Raw genomic sequence first — 21,250 nt, forward strand, 5'->3', positions numbered from 1 at the left:
ATCTAGCCCACCCCCCCGGCAGTAAGCAGGGACATCTTTAACTAGATCAAGTTGCTCAGAGCCCCATCCAACCTGACCTGGAATGTTTCTAGGGATGGGGCCTCCACTACCTCTCTGGGCAACCCGTTCCAGTGCTTCACCACCCTCATTGTAAAAAATTTCTTGCTTATATCCAGTCTAAATCTACCCTCCTTTAGTTTAACACCATTACTCCTTGTCCTGTCACAACAGGCCTTGCTAAAAAGATTGTCCCCATCTTTCCTATAGGCCCCCTTTAAGCACTGAAAGGCCACAGTAAGGTCTCCCTGCAGCCTTCTCTTCTCCAGGCTGAACAACCCCAACTCCCTCAGCCTGTCCTTGTAAGAGAGGTGCTCCAGCCCTTGGATCATTTTTGTGGCCCTCCTCTGGACCCGCTCCAACAGGTCCATGTCCTTCTTGTGCTGAGGGCTCCAGAGCTGGACGCAGTACTCCAGGTGGGGCCTCACCAGAGCAGAGCAGAGTGGTAGAATCACCTCCCTTGACCTGCTGGCCATGCTTCTTTTGATGCAGCCCAGGATATGGTTGGCCTTCTGGGCTGCACGCACACATTGTTGGCTCATGTCCAGCTTTTCATCCACCAGTACCCCCAAGTCCTTCTTCACAGGGCTGCTCTCATTCCTTCATCCCCCAGCTTGTATTGGTATTGGGGGTTGCCCTGTCCCAGGTGCACGACCTTGCACTTGACCTTGTTGAACCTCATGAGGTTCACACAAGCCCACCTCTCCAGGCTGTCCAGGTCTTTTTGGATGACATCTCGTCCTTCTGGTGTGTCAACTGCACCACTCAGCTTGGTGTCATCTGCAAACTTGCTGAGGGTGCACTCGATCCCACTGTCTATGTCATTGATGAAGATGTTAAACAGCACTGGTCCCAGTATGGACCCCTGAGGGACACCACTTGTCACCAGTCTCCATGTGGACATCGAGCCATTGACCACTACCCTCTGGATGCGACCATCCAGCCAATTCCTTATCCACCAAACAGTCCACCCATCAAATCCGTATCTCCCCAATTTAGAGAGAAGGATATTGTGGGGGACTGTGTCGAATGCTTTACAGAAGTCCAGATAGATGACATCCGTTGCTTTTCCCTTGTCCACTGACGCAGTCGCTCCTTCATAGAAAGCCACTAGGTTGGTCAGGCAGGACTTGCCCTTGGTGAACCCATGCTGGCTGTCTTGAATCACCTCCCTGTCCTCCATGTGCTTGAGCGTATCTTCTAGGAGGATCTGTTCCATGATCTTCCCAGCCACAGAGGTGAGGCCGACAGGTCAGTATGCATATCTTACGTTCAGAAAAGAGATTTTCAAAGCTATTTAAACTCTGTCCAGCCAAATACAGATACTGCTTCGCATTCTGAATACTGAATGTCAGGGTCCTAATTGCAATAATAAGCCTTCATGGCCTTGCCCAGCCTCAGCTGGGGCTCCCACCCACATGCCCAGCAGCTCTATTTAAGCTCAGCTCTGGGACTTCACTCTTTGTCTGAGCTATGTTGGAAGAGTGCTGGTTTCTAGCTGCAGTCCTGCTTGACCCAGACTTTGACCTGTGAATTGACTTTCAGGCTTGATCTCTGACCTGCCTTATGACCACAATATTGCCTTATGATCTGGATTCTTGACTCAACCTGGTCACTACCTCTGGTCTGTCCTGCTTACTCCTCTTAGGTATTGTGGGACTGGACTTTGGCTGGTGAGGCCCTTGCCTTCCCAGTTATGTGCTTCCTCTCCCAGCTCCCCTTCCCTTAGTGAGCAGCCCTGCTCTTTCTATTCTGTGATGGTGAATGAGGTAGTATAAAGAATCACTTGGGAGTTAGAGAACTTGCCTACTCTCATCACCACTTTACTCAGAGGGATGTTAGTCATCAACCTCCATGGTAATTCAGTGTTTTACATATTTTTTACAATTGTAACTTGCTCAAATGTTAGGCCACTGTAAATCAGCATAGGTTGCTGAGTGTTGGGCTATCAGACTGTCTAGTGAAGATTTGACTGCAGAGAAAATACTTGTCTCTGAACTTCAGTCAAGTGGTGACAACATAGGATTTGTCACCGCAAAACAGATATTTAGGTGAATATTGTAGTGTCTCATTTAATTTCTCTTTTTTTGTTTGCAGTCTGATTGTGAGAGTGATGGGGAGCTTTTCATCTTCCAGCGGGAACAGCCAAACTTAATTCCTGACTTGTCAGAAGAACTGATGGAGTTTGCCCTGGAAGACTCAGACATGCAGGTTGTTGACTGTTGTGTGCAGGCTGTACTACTGTAACCCCACTCTTCTTGTTGTCTGCTGTTATTGACGTATTTGACTGAATAGTGTGATAGAAGAGCATACTTCCCAGTACTTTCTCCCACCAGAGACTAGATCTTTCTCTTTATACAGTGACCCTTTAAAGTTTTCACTTTTCTTGAGATTTTAGACCTTTTTTGTCCCATCTCCTTGCAGTTTTTATTATTGTCCTTTTACTGTTTTTTTTTTTTCCTGTGCAGTAACAGTAACACTGTGCAATGACTCCTAAATTTTTCAGGTTTGAAATAGTTTCAGCCACCATTTTATGTATCTGGAAAATGTAGAATTAGTTAGGACAGTGGGTCCCAAGTAAGGAGGATGAGTATGAAGTTTATCCCATGAACAGCTTCTCTGAGATAAAATGATTACGTTGAGTCTGCAGTGATGAAGTCTAGCTATCATAGGAAGCTGGCAGAGAAGCCAGCTGACCCTATTGTTTCATCATGGGAAGACTAACTTACTGTGCTGCTTCTCCATTATCCATTTATCTTGGAGTAAGAAATGTCATATGATGAACAGATGTAAGGGAAATTAATTTCAAGGATGTTTAATACTTCCTGAAGTTAGACTTTGAAAAGTAAACGGACTTACTGTTTTCCACGATGGATATGGTGTGTTACCAGATGGTGTCTGAGTTGGAGATGCTGTCTGCCAATCACTTCGTTTTGCCTTACTGTCAGCTTATAAAGCTTAGGGAGATGTGACTTTCTGCATGTGTGTATTTCTCCACCTGTAGCAAACCCAAGAAACAGAAAGACACCCATGGGAGATCCGGAATGAAGATCTGGAAAGTTTTGGTGTTCAGAAAAAAACAGATGGTGCCCAAGTCATTGCAAAAGAAGATGTACAAATGATTAAAGATGAGACTCCCAATCTTGCCAGCTATACTGAAGACATTCCAAGCCAAAAGGGAGCTGTTCTTGAAGAGTCTCTTGCAGATTCCACATATCACCTTGAAGAGAAAGAACTGGGCAGGAAGCAGGCCAGGGAAAGAGGGAACTCCTTGCTTAATATAGCATTTTCTGTGGAAGAGGTGGACATTCAAAAAGAAAGAAGAAAGCTGATAGAGACCAAGATATTCTCCAAAATAATTCTGGATACATCATCAGGCCACCCAGAGCTAGATGTCAAGCCTCCCTCACATGGCATTAGTGACAGTCTAGAAAGAATTGCTAAGGAAGAAACCTCCTTAGATGATCATCTTCAAGAAATAACCCATTTATCATTGCAGGTAAGTGGTCCAAATAAATGGTTTGGGGGAGTGCTGCTTGTCAGGTAAAGGGCACAGTGCATTGCTTGCAAAATTCTACTAAAATAAAGAACTGAAATGCCAAATTCTGCACACACCACATCCCCCTTTCTTGCTTTTGTTGTTGTCTTGAATTTGGGTTTTGTTGGGTCATATGCTATACAAGCTACCAACAAACTATCTTTGTCTCATAGAGCTGTCATTAAAAGCCCACAATGGTAGCAAAAGCCGTGGGTCAGCAGCATGGTTCATGGTCTCATTCAGGAAAGCCAGCCACAACATCTGTGCCTGGGAAGGCAGAGAAACTCTTCTGGTCCCAGGCAGATTTTGCATTAAAACAGTGAGCTTTCCAGCCTTCCAGCATCTTGTCTTTCTGTAGCACTGTGGTAATGCTGGAGGTGAGAAGAGAAGGTAGTTAGGGTTGTTCCTGAAATCTTGAATCTCTTCCACCTAAGGCAGGTACTTAGGTCTGTGGCATAGAATCATAGAATGCTTTGGGTTGGAAGGGACGTTTAGAGGTCATCTAGCCCAACCCCCTGCCGTGAGCAGGGACAGCTTTAACTGTAGTAGAGTAGAGTAGGCATGACCTACTCATGTGTGCTTAGCTGGTAGGTGGCCCCAGCATAGAGAGGTTGTTCTCTTCAGTACTATAGTTATAGATCTCTACTTCCTGTATTGAATTTTGAGGTCATTAGGACTTAATCAACACAGAACATGAGCCTGATATTTCTGTTCAAAGCCTTCTATAGAATCAGAGTACAGATGTTTCCTTTCCCCTTTCATCTACACTCACAAAAATAAACTTTTTTGGTGTTAGAGCAGTTCTAGTGTAGGCAAAGAATGCAGGTGCTTGCCTGTTTTTTTTTTTAAATTGTGCTGCATCATTTAATCATGCCATTATTGGAGGGTATCTTTTTCAAGTAGTTCTAGGTTTAATTCCCATCTCACTTCGTATAAGTCAGTTGCTCTATTAATTCAGGTGGCATGATTTTCCTTTCAGAACATGTTTGATATCAGTGACTTCAATGAACTGAAGTCTGATGCTTTTGGGTGAGTACTGAGAGCAGGCTCTGTGTATTCTCACTTTCATAAAGTGGGGGCAAGGTGTATATGTTTAGATTTGAGAGCTGGTTGTTACTTCCCAGCTCAGCAAGGTACCTCAGTTTATGTCAAGTAAAGTTGTTAAAATTAATATACAGTTTCTTCTTGATTCTAATCATATCAGTTAATTTGAAAATGACCTTTTATTTCTTAAAGTATATTTAAGTTTCTTTCTGTGTTAGAAATGGAATTGTGCAAATTTTCATTTCTTTTTCTTCTGGACCCTGTATAGTACCTTACAATAGTGCTGTTCCTGTTAAGGGTTAGGAGGATACAGCAGGTTAGATGGTACTTTGATCTTTTTATTATAATGCTTTGTATTTAAGCGCTATTACTGAAAAAGAAGCTTAGTACCAACTGCATCATAATTAAAGCAATGCATATATGTTGTCTTTCCCTTCAGGCTGTTTGATAAAATAGCACCTGTAGTGATCCGTGACATGGTTCTTGTAGTAAGCTCAGTTGTCAGTCATTCTTCACTCTTCCAGACCAATACATCTCAATGACATTGTTGAACCAGTATTAGCTTTGTGTTGGTGTGAGAGACTTCATCTTGTGACTCTCATCAGGCTTTTACCTTTCATCAGCTGCAGCTTGTAATATTAGAATAGATCTAATCATGGTTCAGTTATGTGTGAAGACTTATTGCTCTGGAAACAGTGAGAATCTTCTTTAAATGGGAGGGGCAGATGACAGAGGTTTTTACAAGGTGAAACTGTGTGTTTTGGAGGCTGCTCCTGCTGTTCTAAAACTCTTGAGTGGTCATATGAAATGCATGTCAGCTGTTGTGACATAATTGTCATAATTAACAGTCACCTTCCTTTTAAAAAGAATCATGAGTACTTCTAAGTTCTCGTGATGATATTTCAGATGGATGTGGATATTTTTAATTAAAACTTTCATTTCAAATAATATCCAGAGGGGAAAGCAATCAGTGTTTTAAATGCATGTGAACTTTTGTCGTCGCAGACTGGTTCTTGTACCTAAGTTAGCAGTGTGAGTGTATCCTCAGCCAGTGTATGTGTGATTCATAGCAACGAAATTGATGATCCTGTCTTCAGTGTGGGATAAGCGGCTGTGAGATAGCAGCTGATGCTGACGGTACCTAGAGGAACAGGAATGTGCCCTGGTCAAAAGTTGGAGGGGGAGGAAAAGGCAGAGGGCCTCATCTCAAAGAACTGAAAAGCCAAAAGTCCTTCTCATTTTTAGTGGCAGTAAGAAGTTCTCAGCATTATTCAGGAACAGAATACGTATGCTTGGTCTCATATCAGGCCATCTTTTAATCTGTTTACACTATCTCCAGTGATATTTTGTAGCCTATATCGAAAGGGTTCATGATTCTCAGAAAAAGCCTCAGCAGAAGCAGATGAAGCAGCTGGATAGATGCACTGCCCAAAGAGACATAGTAAATGCATTCCTTTCAGTACAGTACTTCCTCATGGAACTGCTTAAAGCAAGCTGGCAGTGTAGTTAGGCACATCGTCTTTTGGAGGTGGTTAAAGGGTGAGCAAAGGTACTTGGAGGTGAATAAAATATGTGGGGATCTCGCACTGTTAGTAGGTTTGAGGGATGAAGGGGAGTACTTGCTGTTGGAAAGACTGCACTATGTGAATGCACATGGAAGACTGGGCCATGTGGAGGATGTAACATGAGTTAGGTCACAGCTTATGGAGACAAGGATCAGGTGGATATTTAGGATGGGCTTATGTTTCTCCTTTAAGGAGCTGTCAGTTCAGTCCATTCTAGAAACATCTTCTAGAATTCACAGTTTTTTTAAGTGGGGAAGGAGAAGGTACTCTAACTCCATTATATTTGCATGAATATCAGTTAATCCTTCCCTGGTTTCTCTTAGTAATTATACTGCGCTTGCCTATGCTAGATGTGCAGAGCCTTGGCAATGACATGAGGCAAACAGTGTTCAAACAGTAAATATCCTTTTGTTAAGTCATGCCAATTGTTGAGGCTCATGCTGAAGCAACTGTGTCCAGAGTGACACACTGGTTCGCCTACTGGCAAGTGACAGTGGCATAGTACTGGAGATAAGTAAGGTGAACTTCCATGCCATTTTTGTATTTATGCCATATGTGCGTTGTGCCAGAAGAATCTGATGGTGTTACTACAAAGAATGTGAGTCAAAGGGACTTTTATTTTGTAGCAGTCTCTTGGGAGTGAATTTTCCATCACAGTCCAACTGTCTTTTCAGAATATTGAGAAATGGGATCTAGACAAGATTCTTGAGGAGCTGGAGCAGCAGAAAGATAACGCTCATGCAGAAGTTGCTTTCTCCTCAGCAGATCATGGTAACACTGATAAATTAATACCAACTTTGCTGAAAGTGTATAAAAATAAATAGAACTCGGGTCCCTGTGTTTAAGTCATTCCCTGCAGCATCATCTTGAATGTGGAAGTAGTGGATTTTTTTAATGCCTCTGTAAAACATGTTTTTAACTAATTAGCTTCCCTCAAGATTTCATCTTGCTTTTGTAGCTCAAAACCAGTGCTTTGTGGCCTGTCATGGCCTAAGAGTGAATCAGACAAAATGGATGAAGGTTTGAAGTCAGTTTGTCAGAGGCAGATGACAATAGTATCTTTATCCTTCCCTTTCTGACAGACTGTAGGGAAAGTGACCGTGTGAAAATGGGAAAAGGGTATATTGGGTGATCCCATGGCAGAAGACCACAACTGGTGATTCTTTTTGTTGCTCTTCCATAGAGACCTTCAGGGCTAGGTCTGAAAATCAGCTCATGGAAAAGCTACAAGAGCTGTGTGCCAGGCAGTCCAGGACAGTGTCTCCACACTGCAGGTGGGCATCAGGCAAGCTCTTCTCCTTTCAAGAACAGCAAGAGAATAAGAAGTAGGTCCTTTTCTGTCATATACACTAGGTAATCATGACTGCCAGTAGGGATACCTGGAAACTTGTGGTGTTCTATAGGTGTTTTTCTCTGTAGCCTCTGCAGAAAGCTGATAGTATAGTTGGCATACACTACAGGGATGTTAAAGGGAAAAACTAAGACTCAGTCATTCATGTACATTTGATGAGAAACAGTCAGTATCTTGCCACCTTAGCATTCTCCATCAATCACCACCTTTGTCTAGACCTTACCAGGCACTTGGGACAAATGGGAAAGGCCGGAAAACAAGGCTAAGCAAATTATCATGGCCACATTTTTCATCATCTAGGGTACCAGTTTCTCTTCCTGGTACCTCAATTTACCTAAAGTATACAGGATGATTTTTTTTTTGTAGGTATCAGTGGAGATGTCAGTGCATCTTGGAGGGTTCTGTGTGAAGGAAGTGGATTTCCAGACTGTTCAGAGGGAGCAACATCAATGGTGGCAGCACAGAGGAAACAATAGTGAAACAAACCTGTAAAGGGGAAGGTGCAATGAGGATACTTTTCCAGAGCAGGGAGAGCCATGAAGATGATTTGCACTTTGTATGCTCTGAAGGATAAAATAGAATTGCCAAAGGAGGCAGAGAGGAAAAAGGGACCTGTTTTTACTGATTGACTCTGGGCTCTTAAAACTTGTAAGCTCTTTGGTACCATAACTGCCTACCTTTGTTCCACAGAATGATTTGACGTTGTCAGTTTTTAAGAAATAAATATCCCTCATCATGCTGCCTGTGATCTGTATTTCTCGGGGGAAGCTGAATCTTTTGAGTTCGGCTTTGTAAGGTGGTGGATAGTAGGCAGAAGCAGAGTTTGAATCTGTACAGTAGCCAAGCACAAAGCTTCTTTCACAATCCAATTTTGATCATAATCCACACCCTGCAGGACTTCTTGTCTGGATAAGGCGGAGGACATGCTGAAACAGTGTTTTCTATACTTAGGGATGTTGCCTTCCTATCATCTTCACGAAGTTCTCAGAGGATGGACATGATGAGATTACAGTGCCTGCCAGAGCCTGTAACCGTGTACATAGATTTAAGAGATGCTAAACCACAGAAGTCAGTAACATCCCCTGATGAGAAACAAAGGTAAATTCTGGCTTTATTGTTAGTGAGAAGTAAGTAACAAAAAGTAGGAAACAGAAACCTTCTCTCTACATCTCATGCTTGTGAAATATAGCTTTAAAAGTGTTCTCTTTTAAGGTCACAGAGGTGTGGAAGTAGGAAGGCATAGCCCCTATCTGAGCACATACATAGTCTCAGGAGAGAATAATGTGTCTCAGAACAAGTAAATGTGTGGGGATGCAGGCAGGCCAGAAACGATATGCAAATCATCACAGGAAATAACATTTAGAAAGTTTCCATCTATAAAGGAGTGGGCAGTGACTGCAAAGCAATGCTTGCAGCTGTCTGAGTTGGGCTAGCACTGTGTACAAAATGGACATCCTTGACTACATTCCTGGCAAGAAGCTGTAGATGCTGATTTCTGTCTCCTGTGTGAAAAGAGGGCCTTATACAGTCAGTTGTGGGAGATCAAACTCTTCTCAATCTGCAACAGATTATGGCAAGCATGTCCTTTCCCTGAGAGCTAATGGTGTCTGATGTAGCTGCTTGATCCCTTCTCAGGATGTTTGTTTGCTGCAGCAAGGGGTTGAAGAAAACAGTCACCAGAAGAAACCTTGTAGCTAATAAACAGTTAACATATCTTGATGTAGTTGCTTGAATATTTTTTTTTTGCTAGAGTAGTAGTGTGAAGGACTGTCCATAACACCTGGAAGTATCTCTCCCTTTTTCATAATGGTTCTAAATTTGCATCCTAGAAATGACGAAAAGCCAACACCCAGTTGGAACAGAGTTAACTAATATGCTGTAATTTGTTTCATAGTGCAAGCAACAGCTCTACTGAAGAAGAAGAAGATACAATGACAATTAAGGACCAAGCAGAAAGGAGGATGTAAGATTCTTTACCAGGACCCTAGTTCAAATGATACAATGTTTTGGGGTTTTTTTTGGAAACTTAAGTAATTGCCCTGACAGTGATTAGAGTGAGAGCTTGTGTACTGAAATATCTACATTCCTGGTCTTCACAGCAAAAAAGCCCAATAATGAAAGTGCTTCAATCTGGCTCCAGAAGATCACTCTTTTCTGTTGCATGGTGAAGATACCAAAGCTAGAAAGTAGTTGTTGATCCTTGAGGCAGTATAGCACCTTGCTCCTGTACAGCTGCATGGAAACAGCTCAAAAGACAGAGTAGACCTGGGTGGCTGGGAAACTTGACTCTTTCTTCAGACATGGTTGAGTGACATAAGAACTATTTTTAAATGATTCAGAAACAAACTTTGATAATGTTGTAGGGAGTTGACTCAGACAAACCTTTATTTTTAGAAATGATAAAATAGGCTAAAATGGATGTTGATTTAAAGAGAATATTGAATACATTGTGTGGGAAGGGATGCTCTCAATTCTCCTTAATTGGGTGGGAAGGGAGAGAGGAAGAGGAGAAAGGGGAGAAAGTGTGATGGATGGAATCCTAAACTGTAAATTCTTCAATATGCACAGAAGATATATGCCAGCCTTTTCCTGTTGCTAAACTCGGGGCTTGATTCATACCCATAGGTTGTTAGACGTTCGTTTAACGTGAAGCAGATACATCAAGCTTTAAACATCTTACTGCATTTATGCTCTGGATTACATTTAGAAGTCTGGTGCATGGAAGTTCACATTATAACAGTGCAGAGGACAAGCAGAACATTTGTATTGTTGTGCCAGCCAATTACATTTTTTTTTTAATGGTTTCAAAGAATAATGATTTGACAAGGAACAGAGCCTCAACACTCAATAGAATTTAGAACATCTAATCCAAAGCCAGCATAAAGCAGGGACAAGATGATGCTTGGGAAACTCTCACTGGCACTGATGCAAATAAAGAAGTTGCATCATTGTAAATCTGGAGTGATGGAGAGCAGAGCTTAGCTGATTGGATTTTGATTTGGTTTAACGTTGCTAAAGAACATACGCAAATGAAATGCCTGGCAAACGTTATTCAGTTCTTTCTAAATAAGAAAGTCTCATGGTCTCAGCAGGGCAAGATTCTGACCTCATTCACGAAGGGTCAATGCCAGTTTCACTCTTAACTGGATGGAATTATTAAACAGGGCTACATATTCTGTAGTACAATATACCTACAATATACCTACCCTTGGAAGGTTAGTCATCTTGATCTCCAGGCACTTAGCCTAGAAAATATGCTGTTGGTTTATCCCTGGAGTGCTCAGGTAGTCAGTACCATCTCTAGCACTATACCATTAGGGTGCTCTCCAACACATGGCGCTCTCCTAAAATTACCACTACTTAGGCATACTCCTTACTAGTCCAGCCATCAATGTTAAATGTTGATTTGATGGTTCTGGATATGATGGCAGGAGATGTGAGATCCTTAAGGAGAAAGAATCCTAAAGCATTAGTTTAGTCTAGGTAAGTACACCGGTACGATGCTGTGTATTCATATATACACCATCTAACCGCAGCATTAATACCCAACTCAAGCAGTCTGTTACTCAGTCCATGTTCTTTTCAGCTACCATTAAAATAAGGTATATTATTTGCTCATACTCACCAGATGAGCTAGAAATTGATGGTAGTCTTCCTGTAGCAGATTACTTGGGAAACTCATCATTGAAGAGAACTGCAAGACAAAATAGCCATATCTGCCCATTATGTCATGATAGGATATTTCACAATAAAATGCTACCACAATATTGTGGTTGCTGACAGTTTAGGAGACTCATTAACGTGGAGGAAACATGGGTGAAATTAAGCCAAACACTCAAAAATCCTAAAAATTATTAGAAGAACTTTTCTTATGTATGTATTTGAATCCCAAGCCCTGTATCCAAAGGGGACAAAAATCTGTAGACTCTAATTTGCCAACATTACATTTGTTCAGGGCTCTACTAGTAGGTGTGTGTTGTGCCTGAAATGCAGAAGACATAAGTAAATTGCCAGTAAGATTGGTTTCATGTTCTGTCACTGTAGTGTTTTATGTGTTACCTGTGTGCTGGTGCTGCTATTACCAATAGCTATTATTTGTGTAGATGCCCAGTCTTTCTTTTGAGCTGTCACTCACATGAGAAGTTCCTCAGAGTTTGAATTTATTCATATAACGCTCTATCTTGATTAAATCAGGTTTTTATTTTCTTTGCAGGAGGAATTGCTCAGGGAAAAGCCTGCTACTGCAACAACTCCGTACAGCCCGAAAAGAAGCCTTAGAGCTTCTTCATAAAACATCTAACCTGGCTGAAAAACTTGAAGGCATAAAACAGGATCCAGAAAGTCTGGAAGAGACATATTCCTCTAAAATAAGTCAAACCCAATATTGTAAAGTGAGGCAAGAGACAAATAAGGTGATTCCCAGGAAACTGATGAGATTGAAACCAGAGAAAAGAAATGCCCCTTTGTCAAGCCATGGGGGCGATGGAGCTAACATAGAAAAAGAAAACAGAATGGAAGTTAAGAAGGTTCAACATTCAGGAAATGCTCCAGAGTCTCTTCTAACTACCACTGAATTGCCAAGGTATCACACATACACACGCACACAAAAAAATAGTATCCATTGAGGAAACAGCAATGTTATTTGGGCCTCTGCCTCCTTGGGCTTAGTTTAATGTAGTGTATTCTGCATAAGGTATAATTTTAAAGTGAAATCACGTGGTTGCCTTATGTACCTGCCCAGCTGTTTGGGAAAGCTCCATTATTCTGACTTTTCAAAGGTTATATATTCTGCCTGCTATTTTCAGAGTGAAATTTAACATTTTCATTCTGACATATGAGCCTGTGATAGAATTAGAGTCTGCTTGCTCTAGAGACTATTACTTTTTCAGTGTTAAACAGTTGCCTACCCTGCCACTGAGACACTTCAGCTACCATGTACTTAGTTTAAATGGCAGCTAGTTGGTTGTAGGTGTTTTTTCTCTATCGGATTCCTGACATTAAAGCTCATTGCTTCCATCAGTTCTATAAAACTCCATTTTGTCTACCTGTTAGCCTGCAACATAGATGGCAGACCATGGCTTGGCAAGAATCTGGGTTATTTATTGTTGCTGAGTAATAGCTCACAATGATTTTAACGAATTTCAGTTTTCTTTCTTGCTATTCTATTTATTGTTAGGGCACCTGAGGCTTGAAGAATTCAGAAGAAATTTAACTTAATATTTGCCATGGAAATGGCAGATTAAACCTTTCTGCGGACATCAAAATATAGAAAGATGGAAGGCCTTGGTTCAGGAGGAAACTTGTCACTGTATTATAGCAGATAAGAAAGGAAACAGACTTAGACTGAGAATTTTGGTGTGGAGACAGGGAGTGAAACATCACAAACACGCCTCTGCTTAATGGAGGTCTGGTCTCAAAACAGATTGTCACCACTTATCAGAGGTTTGAGGTCTGCTCCTTTTCTTTGGTTTTTTTTTGAGAGATGATTTCATCCAATGACAACTTCTTGTGTCCCCCGCCAAACACCATAACCACTTTCTAAATCTGTTTTAGCCTTTCATGTCATGATTCACCCTCAAGTGTGTGGTATAAATATAAGGAAAAAGGAATGCAAACAGATGAACAAGGGTGCTTTTTCTCCCAAGTGAAAAGCTTAAGCAAAGTGGAATCTGTATATTTTTCAGGACAGAAGAAAATAAGAGAGAGCTATCCCAAAAGGAAGAACAGATGAAAGAGAGACACAGGAGACACAGATTCCAGGAGCAGCTGGAGAGATTGCAGCCTCAGCAGTCAGTTACTGGAAAGCAACCCATGGCAGAGAAAACCCCTGTTTTGTTCCACATGGTTAGTAGTTCAGTGTAGGACTGTCCCTTTCAGAATGGCTTCCTGGCCAAATGCATATGTGATCCTAGAAGCAAAAAGTAATTTTCACTGCATTATTTAAAATCTGTTTGTTATGGGGCACAATTACCTGATGAGATGAGCAGGCCTACAGCTCTTATCTCACGCTAATAATATTTTTCTCCCCTTGCCTATATGGGGAGTGCTCCCCTTACAGCTGCCTGCCAGGCCTGATGTGTCGGGATATGGCAGGAGTCTTGGCTTGCTGAAGTCAGTGGGCTAAGTGTCATCTAATTCATAGGAGCCAGACTTTCACACAGGATTTTTCATAACTTTTTAGAAAAAGTGAAATATTTTTACTGTCATACTTCTAAAGCAAAGCCTATGTATGTTGAGTCCTGTCTGGTTGTCTGCCCCTAGCAGCTTTATATTTCAGTTTTGTGGGTAGGTTTTGAGGATCATGGTTTTAGTAGTAGGTTTTGCTTCTGTCTGATGTCCTGATTAAGGGAGTATGAAATTATCCTGATTTTTCCCAGACCCTAAAATAATGACTCAGAGGACAGGGCTGGTTTTCCTCCTGAGAAGATTTGTTATATGTAGTCCTAATTCATCCTTGTACTGATTTCACTGAACACAAGGCCAGCTGAGAAGGTAAGAGGAGATGAGAAACTCCAGAATTTGTCCATGGGTCCACCATCATGATTTATTTGCGCTAATAGCAATAACAAAGCTCTTCTGTCAGTACAAAAGTTGAAAGACCTTACAGCCCTAACTTGGGGGATGGACCATTCAGATTTGTTTGTTTTGTAAGCTTTTGACAAGTGTATTTCTGCAGATTGAAAGCTCCTTTTTTTAACACTGATTAATCACTGATGAGAAGTAAAGGACTAACAAACTGACAGCTGAATTTCCTTCTGTCAGCCTGCTCTGGCAAGGACAGTGCACTGCACAGAGCTCTGTTTTGAAGGTTGCAAAGGTTGTGATTCTAGTCTTAGATGTGCTCCTTTCTCGGTCTGCTGGGAGGTACCACCAAATTCCAGTTAGCCCTTATTAAGATGCAGGGACTTACTTGCTCGTCAGAAATATACTTGAGCCTTGCTACCTCACTCCTGACAATGCACCAAGTGATTGCTGAATTGTTCTGTATCTTGGTCATTTCCCATATTTGCTGTGTGGAAGCCAATAAAATGAAGATAACGGCTTGGTAACATGGTTTATCTCAAGTACGGCTCAGGGTATGTCTACACTGTAGTCTTGCTGTAACTGAATCACAGTGTAAATATGCCCATAATAGCTTTAATGATATATCTGAGAGCTAGTCATGGCAGCATGGACATTGGCATAAGCTAACCAGCCCAGGATTTACTCAGCTTCTGATGCCTGTAGAAACAGCTAACTGGTACCTAAACTAACTGTCAGCCTGCTTGAGGGAAACCTGCCTGAACTTACAAGGCACTGTTGGTAGAAACAAAATCAGCAAAACCTGTAATAACTGTGTTTTGTGGGCAACTTTGCTCTTAGTTCTTCTTCAGAAATATTCGTTATTGAAATTAAGAATGAAAAATGTATCAGCATCATCTATCAAATACAAGAGTCATTTATGAGATTACTTGAAATTCATCTTGACAGCAGCATTTTTTCTTTGAATTAAAAGTGTTTTCTTTTCTTTCCTTTTTCCTTTGCTGCACATAGGAAGACAGAAAAGCTTGGATGTTTTGACATTTAAAACTAAAGAAGCTGTAATTTGGCAGCTGTGTCTCTCAGTGAAAATATCTAATATCTATATATAAATATGTATATTCAAAGAACAAGCCACAGTGTTTGACAGAGTAGCACACTTTCAAATTTGTTTTTTAAGTCCTTTGTTTTGGCAATGATAGATGTTCAGATCTGGAACACTTGTCATAGTTTCCAGAATTCCTCTGACCATTTATAACGTACATAAATAATTGAATTGAATAATAATCAGAGGGAAAGTTTAGAAACTCTGCAATTACTGTAACTGAGGTGCTGGGAAAGAAACACAAAGGAAATTTAGAAAGCTGCATTAGGGTTACATTAGAGTTCTTGTCTAAAATTTAAAAGCAGTGAAATCAGATTTAATGCTGCTGTCTCTTTTTTCTTAGCCTAGTTCAGTCAAACTCTACTCAGCTTCACTCTGTGGGAAGCACTAGTATAAATGAGAATCAGGTTTGGGAAGAACAGTTTCAAAACAGTGCAGGTAACTTAGACAAAGAGCCAACTTTCAGAAGTACTTAAGCATCTAAAGAAGAGGCTGGTATCCAGTGGTATTCTCAAGACGTGCAAGTACCAAGTTCCCCTGGAAATCAATGGGTTCATTATAAGAATTCTGCCTGTCAAGTCTGTGTCTTTAGGTGTCTGAATACTTTTGCAATCTGGCCCACCTCTTATTTTTAAAAATGCATGGAAGAATGTGATTTTTTTTTTTTTTTTTCCTGCTCCCCTCTACCACCCAAACTTTCAGTGAAACTTAAGACTGGCATGAATTGATCTGTTCTGAAAATGGGCCCCTTAACCACATTTTAACCTTTGGGTCTAATTCAGAACTGATTCAAGCATCTACAGTTCTGCTGAAAGCCAGCAGAGTGGGGATGTGATCCATGCTGTAAGGTCAGGTTGAATTCATAGGTTGGAGTAACATGCATAGGGTTTGTTTCAGTATTTGAGCAGAGTAAGTGTTACTGACAGGGGAGGCAGAGAAGGGATACTGTGCAGTATGTAAAACAGTTAAGTGGAGGAAGTAAAATGAAATGGGTTTGATCTGTCATTTCATTTATCTTGCCTATTATGATAGAGTAACTTAGTACTAATGTTGATTCCTGTATCACATTGCCAATTAGATGGGATCCAGACAATAGTTGTTACTTTTGCCAGGCTCATATCTGAGTTTTATGTCGGGGAGTAGCATAGGCAGGTTACTCTGTAAGGGAAGAGAAGCCAGGAGCTGCAGGTGACAGCAGGGCAGGCAGGGGCAGAGATGTCACCAGCAAGGAGTGCAGTCCCACAGTACCCAAACAAGAAAAGCAGAGCAGGTCCACTGAGGGTAACAAGTTGGCAAGTCTGGTAATGAGGTAGATCCAAGATCAAGGGCAGAAAGTCAAGTCAGGGACAGGACTGGGTTCAGTGACAGTACGCAGGGTCAGCCAGCAGCCTAGTGATCACCCAGCAAGTCTGTAGTGATGAAGCAGGTCTGAAATCAAGCCACAAAGTCAAATCAATTAGTTAAGGGCAGGGTTCAGATGAGCAAGGTACATGGCCAGGCAGAGGTATAGCTGCAGTGTAGCTCAGTTAAGGACCAAGGGCAAGTGTCTCAGCCTAAAGGCAGCTCCCAAGCAAAGGGAGGAGGGCCTAGCAGAGGCTTCACACAGCACTCTTTTCACAGCGATTTCATCTGAAGTTACGTGCCTGAGCTTATGTCAGAACTGGCCTTGAACACAGGCAGCTAAACCACTGCAGGGGGTGGTGCTCATGGCCCTGATACTTTACATCCAGCTATGGAATTAATGTAACAGACAGCAAATAGCATCTAGCTTTTATTAAGCTCCTTTATGATTGGGATGAAATAGGTGCTTTCAACAGGGCTTCAGCTTGCTTCTCTCTTTACCTTTATTGCTTTATCATGATACAGCAGAACAAGATAACACACTTTGAAATCTATTAGGAACCACCTTGCTACCAGTACCTTGTAAACACTGTTTTATCTACCTTGTACAGCCAAACTGTTTGGAAAATGAATGTGTTGACTCATACTGAGGCATGTAATTTTTCTTGGCTACACAATCACTTTGGCTAACCTTGTATTAGTAATTATATTACCACGATCATCATCTTATTGCAGCTTAGCCTTACAGCTGGCTTACAAAACAAAAACACTCAGGCGTGCAACCGAGTCATTCTAGCTTAACAAATATATTATGTAGTTACTTTCTCTTCTATCTTGTAAACATAGACTCTATAACCTTTCTGTCAAAATTGGTACAGTTTTTTATATTAATTTATTGTTGACTCAGCTTACTGATGTCAGGTAAAATTCTCAACCAAAAGATTTTCTGCTTGCATTCCTGCAAAGCTAAAATTAACAATATACTATGGTCAAAATCTTCCTTGCCCTTTCACTGCCTTACTCTCACTTTGATCTGATATCAATTCTGTAGGAAAAATCTCTGACAAAATTCCTGGGTCGTACTTACCATCAAGAGTAGTGCTGAAGCATTGTATGTTCGGTTACTGTGACAGCTACCCTGGATTAGCACAGTATGACTGAAAGTAGAGATTGATTTCCAAAACTTGTAGAAATATTTTTAGTTCAATTACTGGTCCCCTATGGTTTTTTTATGTACTAGGTGCCTTGATCTGCACAGTTGTCAATGAAATGCTTTTGATTCTTTACCTGTCTTACTAAAATAGGTGTCTGTGATTTCCATTACTATTGTATGGGTGTCTTGATCTTTTTAAGGCAGTAGTGCTGGTATCAACATTGGAAATTGCCTTTTTCTTATGTCTTACCTGAGTACAAAGGGTTGTTCAAGGACATTGACTGGGGTCCCAGGATCCCAACCTAACAGTTTACCAGCTGGACCATACTACTTGGGCATCTCACCAACCCCACTGTAGAGCTGCTTACATGAATGCACTTAGGTGATGTCTTAAAAACAATATTTAAAAATGCTCCATTTTTACTGCTGTGTGGAAAATGCATAAAGGGAAAGAACTATAATAAAGTGAAATTCATGTCTTAGTAGAAAGAATGTACAAGGGCCTGATCCACCAGTCATGAAAGGAATAGGTTTTGTGCTAGTTCTGTACAGAAATGCCAATTTATCTCCAACGAAGTGGTGCAGTATACATAGAATCATAGAATGCTTTGGGTTGGAAGGGACCTTTAGAGATCATCTAGCCCAACCCCCCTGCAGTGAGCAGGGACAGCTTTAACTAGAGCAGGTTGCTCAGAGCCCCATCCAACCTGACCTGGAATGTTTCTAGGGATGGGGCCTCCACTACCTCTCTGGGCAACCTGTTTCAGTGCTTCACCACCCTCACTGTAAAAAATTTCTTCCTTATATGCAGTCTAAATCTACCCTCCTTTAGTTTAAAACCGGTACTCCTTGTCCTGTCACAACAGGCCTTGCTAACAAGATTGCCCCCTTCCTTCCTATAGGCCCCCTTTAAGTACTGAAAGGTCACGATAAGGTCTCCCCGCAGCCTCCTCTTCTCCAGGCTGAACAACCCCAACTCTCTCAGCCATATTTGGAGAAGTCGAGGAAAACTGTTAAATCTTCTAAAACTGATCTTGTAAGTATAAATCACCCTGTGACCAAATGTTTTCATTTACACTGAACAAAAGCAACTGCTGCATTTGCACTTGTGTGAATGTAACTGAACCCAGCATTTAGCCCTTACTATTATTTTACTATAGTTAAAAAAAAATTGATTGTAAAAATTGCAAAATATTTCCTGCACTAAATCTTTTTCTGGCATCAGCGCTAAATTTGGCTTGTGCTTCACTCTAGGTCTTCTCACTCTCTTTGACTGACTGTGCAGGGTTGTGGCCAGCAGTGATGTGCCAAACAGCCAGCAGATGGCCCCTGAATTCCTCCCTTTTTTTACAGTGAGGTATTTAACGACTTCCTGAAACAAGATTAAAATCTCTTGTACTTAATGAACCTACTGCCTCAACTCAAGAAAGGCTTAAAAATAAACTAAGGTAATTAGAGATGTGGTTAAATTTAGCATGCAAAAACAGAAGCCCAAGATTCCTGTTTGTACCACCAGTCCAGCACACAGGATTCAGAATAGCATGGAAGTTCCCAAGAAAATGTTTTTCTAGCATAGGCAACTGTTAGCTGGCACAGAGCCTGTATTTCTGGCCTCCTCTTCATCTTCCCACTTGGTACCAGTGAAAGCAAGTAGGGGAGGATTTGCTGGCACAGCACTTTATGCTTAGGTTGAGTTTAGCTGGTTTATGGTCTCCTTGCCTATAGTCAGCGAGCCAGAAGAGCTGAGGCTGGTACTGCCTCCGGCATGGCCCAGGATGGCACAGATCTGTCCTAAGGATTTGCTTTAATAGCCAAAGGAGAGAATCTTGGCCTTCAATGTCTCCGTTATAAACAACTTCCTTTACACAGGCAGACCCTGCTTGTTTGCTCTTCCTCATTCTTTAAGAGATGTTATGGAAGTGTGTGCTTTGGCAATCTTAGGGCACAGAGTAAAGCAAGTCAGGAACTTTGCAGACCGATGACTCTTCTCAGTAGTTCTGCTCACACAACCAGAGCAGTTAAAAAAATGACATGCAGTAATCCTGCTTTAATAACCTGTTGTCTGCTTCAATAGGTTTCTCAGCCAAATTGCTGCATATATGCTCAGAAGCAGAAAACTCACATCCGTACAGAATGCAGCAGGACCACCAAAAAGCCGTAGAGAAACTTCCATTTAAACTTCTATGTGGAGACCCAGTCTGATGGTTTCACAGGGACTCTCACCTTTTTCCATTGCACTTTCCAGTTACGGAACGAATTGAATGGTCAGGTCTTTACAAAGAAATTACTACTTTCAGTGCTATGTCTTTGATTGGAGTTGGAAATGGCCCCAGGAAAATGTGAAATACTTAATCCTTTATATTCCTTGGCATATCTTGGAAGTGATTAAAATGAGTTTAGGCTTATTCTTGAATATACTTATGCATGATCTTGACAGATGGGAATATTCATTGCTGTTGCTTAAGGGTAAGGTAAGTAAAAAGAGTAAGTAAAAAGAATATAATTTCCAGAATTACATGCATGAACTTGCTGCCAGTAGAGGTCCTAAATACTGCTCCATTCACATTAGCAGGATGGTTCAGATTAAACTTGAAGAGAAGACAGTAACGTAAAATGTCCATGGGCTAAATTCTATTTCTCATTTAGAACAGGGCAGGAGGACAAAAAAATGTTTCTGTACCTTTTATCTCCTCAGGTCTTGCTCTTTGACAGGTCCTGCGTTTGTTGGCAGAAGGATTAGCTACCATAAGTTTGCAATGTGTATGAACAAGTGCCAGTCACGTTTAATTATACAGAGAAATACTTTCTGCCATGCATCTCTTTCTTGGAATCAGAATAGAATTCACAACTCCTGGCCTTACTTCAGGGCTGTGATCAGTGATGCTATTTGTAGATGAAAGGAGTCTGAATCTGTCCCTGTGTTTTTTGAAGGAGGCTGTACTGCCTTATCTGACACTGCCATGCTACTGTTAAAAAAAGCTGTATAATTTAAACTGTATTCCTAGTTTTTCTCATGCCTTCCTGTTTAGCATTGACTTGGGTTGGACTACAGTTCCAAATTGTAATACAGTGGTGGATAAGCTTGGTCACAACTTATAAACACATTATTACACAAATAATAATTATGGAAGCATTATTCTTAGTGACAGGGAATTGAATTCAAGGCTTTATCTGAAATTATGGAGTGGAAGTATCATGCAGTTATTTTTATTTTAAAAACACAGGGATCTGTCCAGCTATGTGCCAAGCACCTGGAGTTCCCACAGCTTCAGTAGACATTGTTAGCAATTAGCAGTTCTCAGAATCACAAAACCCCCATATTTACTACCTTGGAGAATGCATAGTATTTTGCAGCTGGACGCAAGATCACAGAGCCTATGACAAACTGGACACAATCCATTCCTAACCTGGAAGCTGATAGTTTGAAAAGCAAGCCACTTGAGTTCTGGTAAAACTTCCTGATAAAGCAGCTGAGCATAGTTTACACCTCCCCCACCTGCCTTCCCCCCCTCCCTTTTTTTTTTCTGGGGGATTTCCATAGACTATCAGGGGAAATACATGAAGAGATAAATAGATT

General features: G+C 41.2%; 1 protein-coding gene across 1 annotated transcript in view; it reads left to right on the forward strand.

Moving 5' to 3' along the window:
* Nucleotides 1–21,250, forward strand: part of DNAAF8 (dynein axonemal assembly factor 8) — a 96,795-nt gene that overhangs the window by 2,110 nt on the left and 73,435 nt on the right. The window contains exons 2-10 of the mRNA XM_075719014.1: nt 2,155–2,268; nt 3,062–3,556; nt 6,879–6,975; nt 7,388–7,529; nt 8,507–8,653; nt 9,450–9,518; nt 11,522–11,524; nt 11,769–12,137; nt 13,240–13,399. Of these exons, the coding sequence (XP_075575129.1) occupies nt 2,155–2,268; nt 3,062–3,556; nt 6,879–6,975; nt 7,388–7,529; nt 8,507–8,653; nt 9,450–9,518; nt 11,522–11,524; nt 11,769–12,137; nt 13,240–13,399 (1,596 nt within the window). The remainder of the gene's footprint in view (nt 1–2,154; nt 2,269–3,061; nt 3,557–6,878; nt 6,976–7,387; nt 7,530–8,506; nt 8,654–9,449; nt 9,519–11,521; nt 11,525–11,768; nt 12,138–13,239; nt 13,400–21,250) is intronic.

The sequence above is a fragment of the Pelecanus crispus genome, chromosome 11 (genome assembly GCF_030463565.1).
Source record: "Pelecanus crispus isolate bPelCri1 chromosome 11, bPelCri1.pri, whole genome shotgun sequence".
Classification (NCBI taxonomy): domain Eukaryota; kingdom Metazoa; phylum Chordata; class Aves; order Pelecaniformes; family Pelecanidae; genus Pelecanus; species Pelecanus crispus.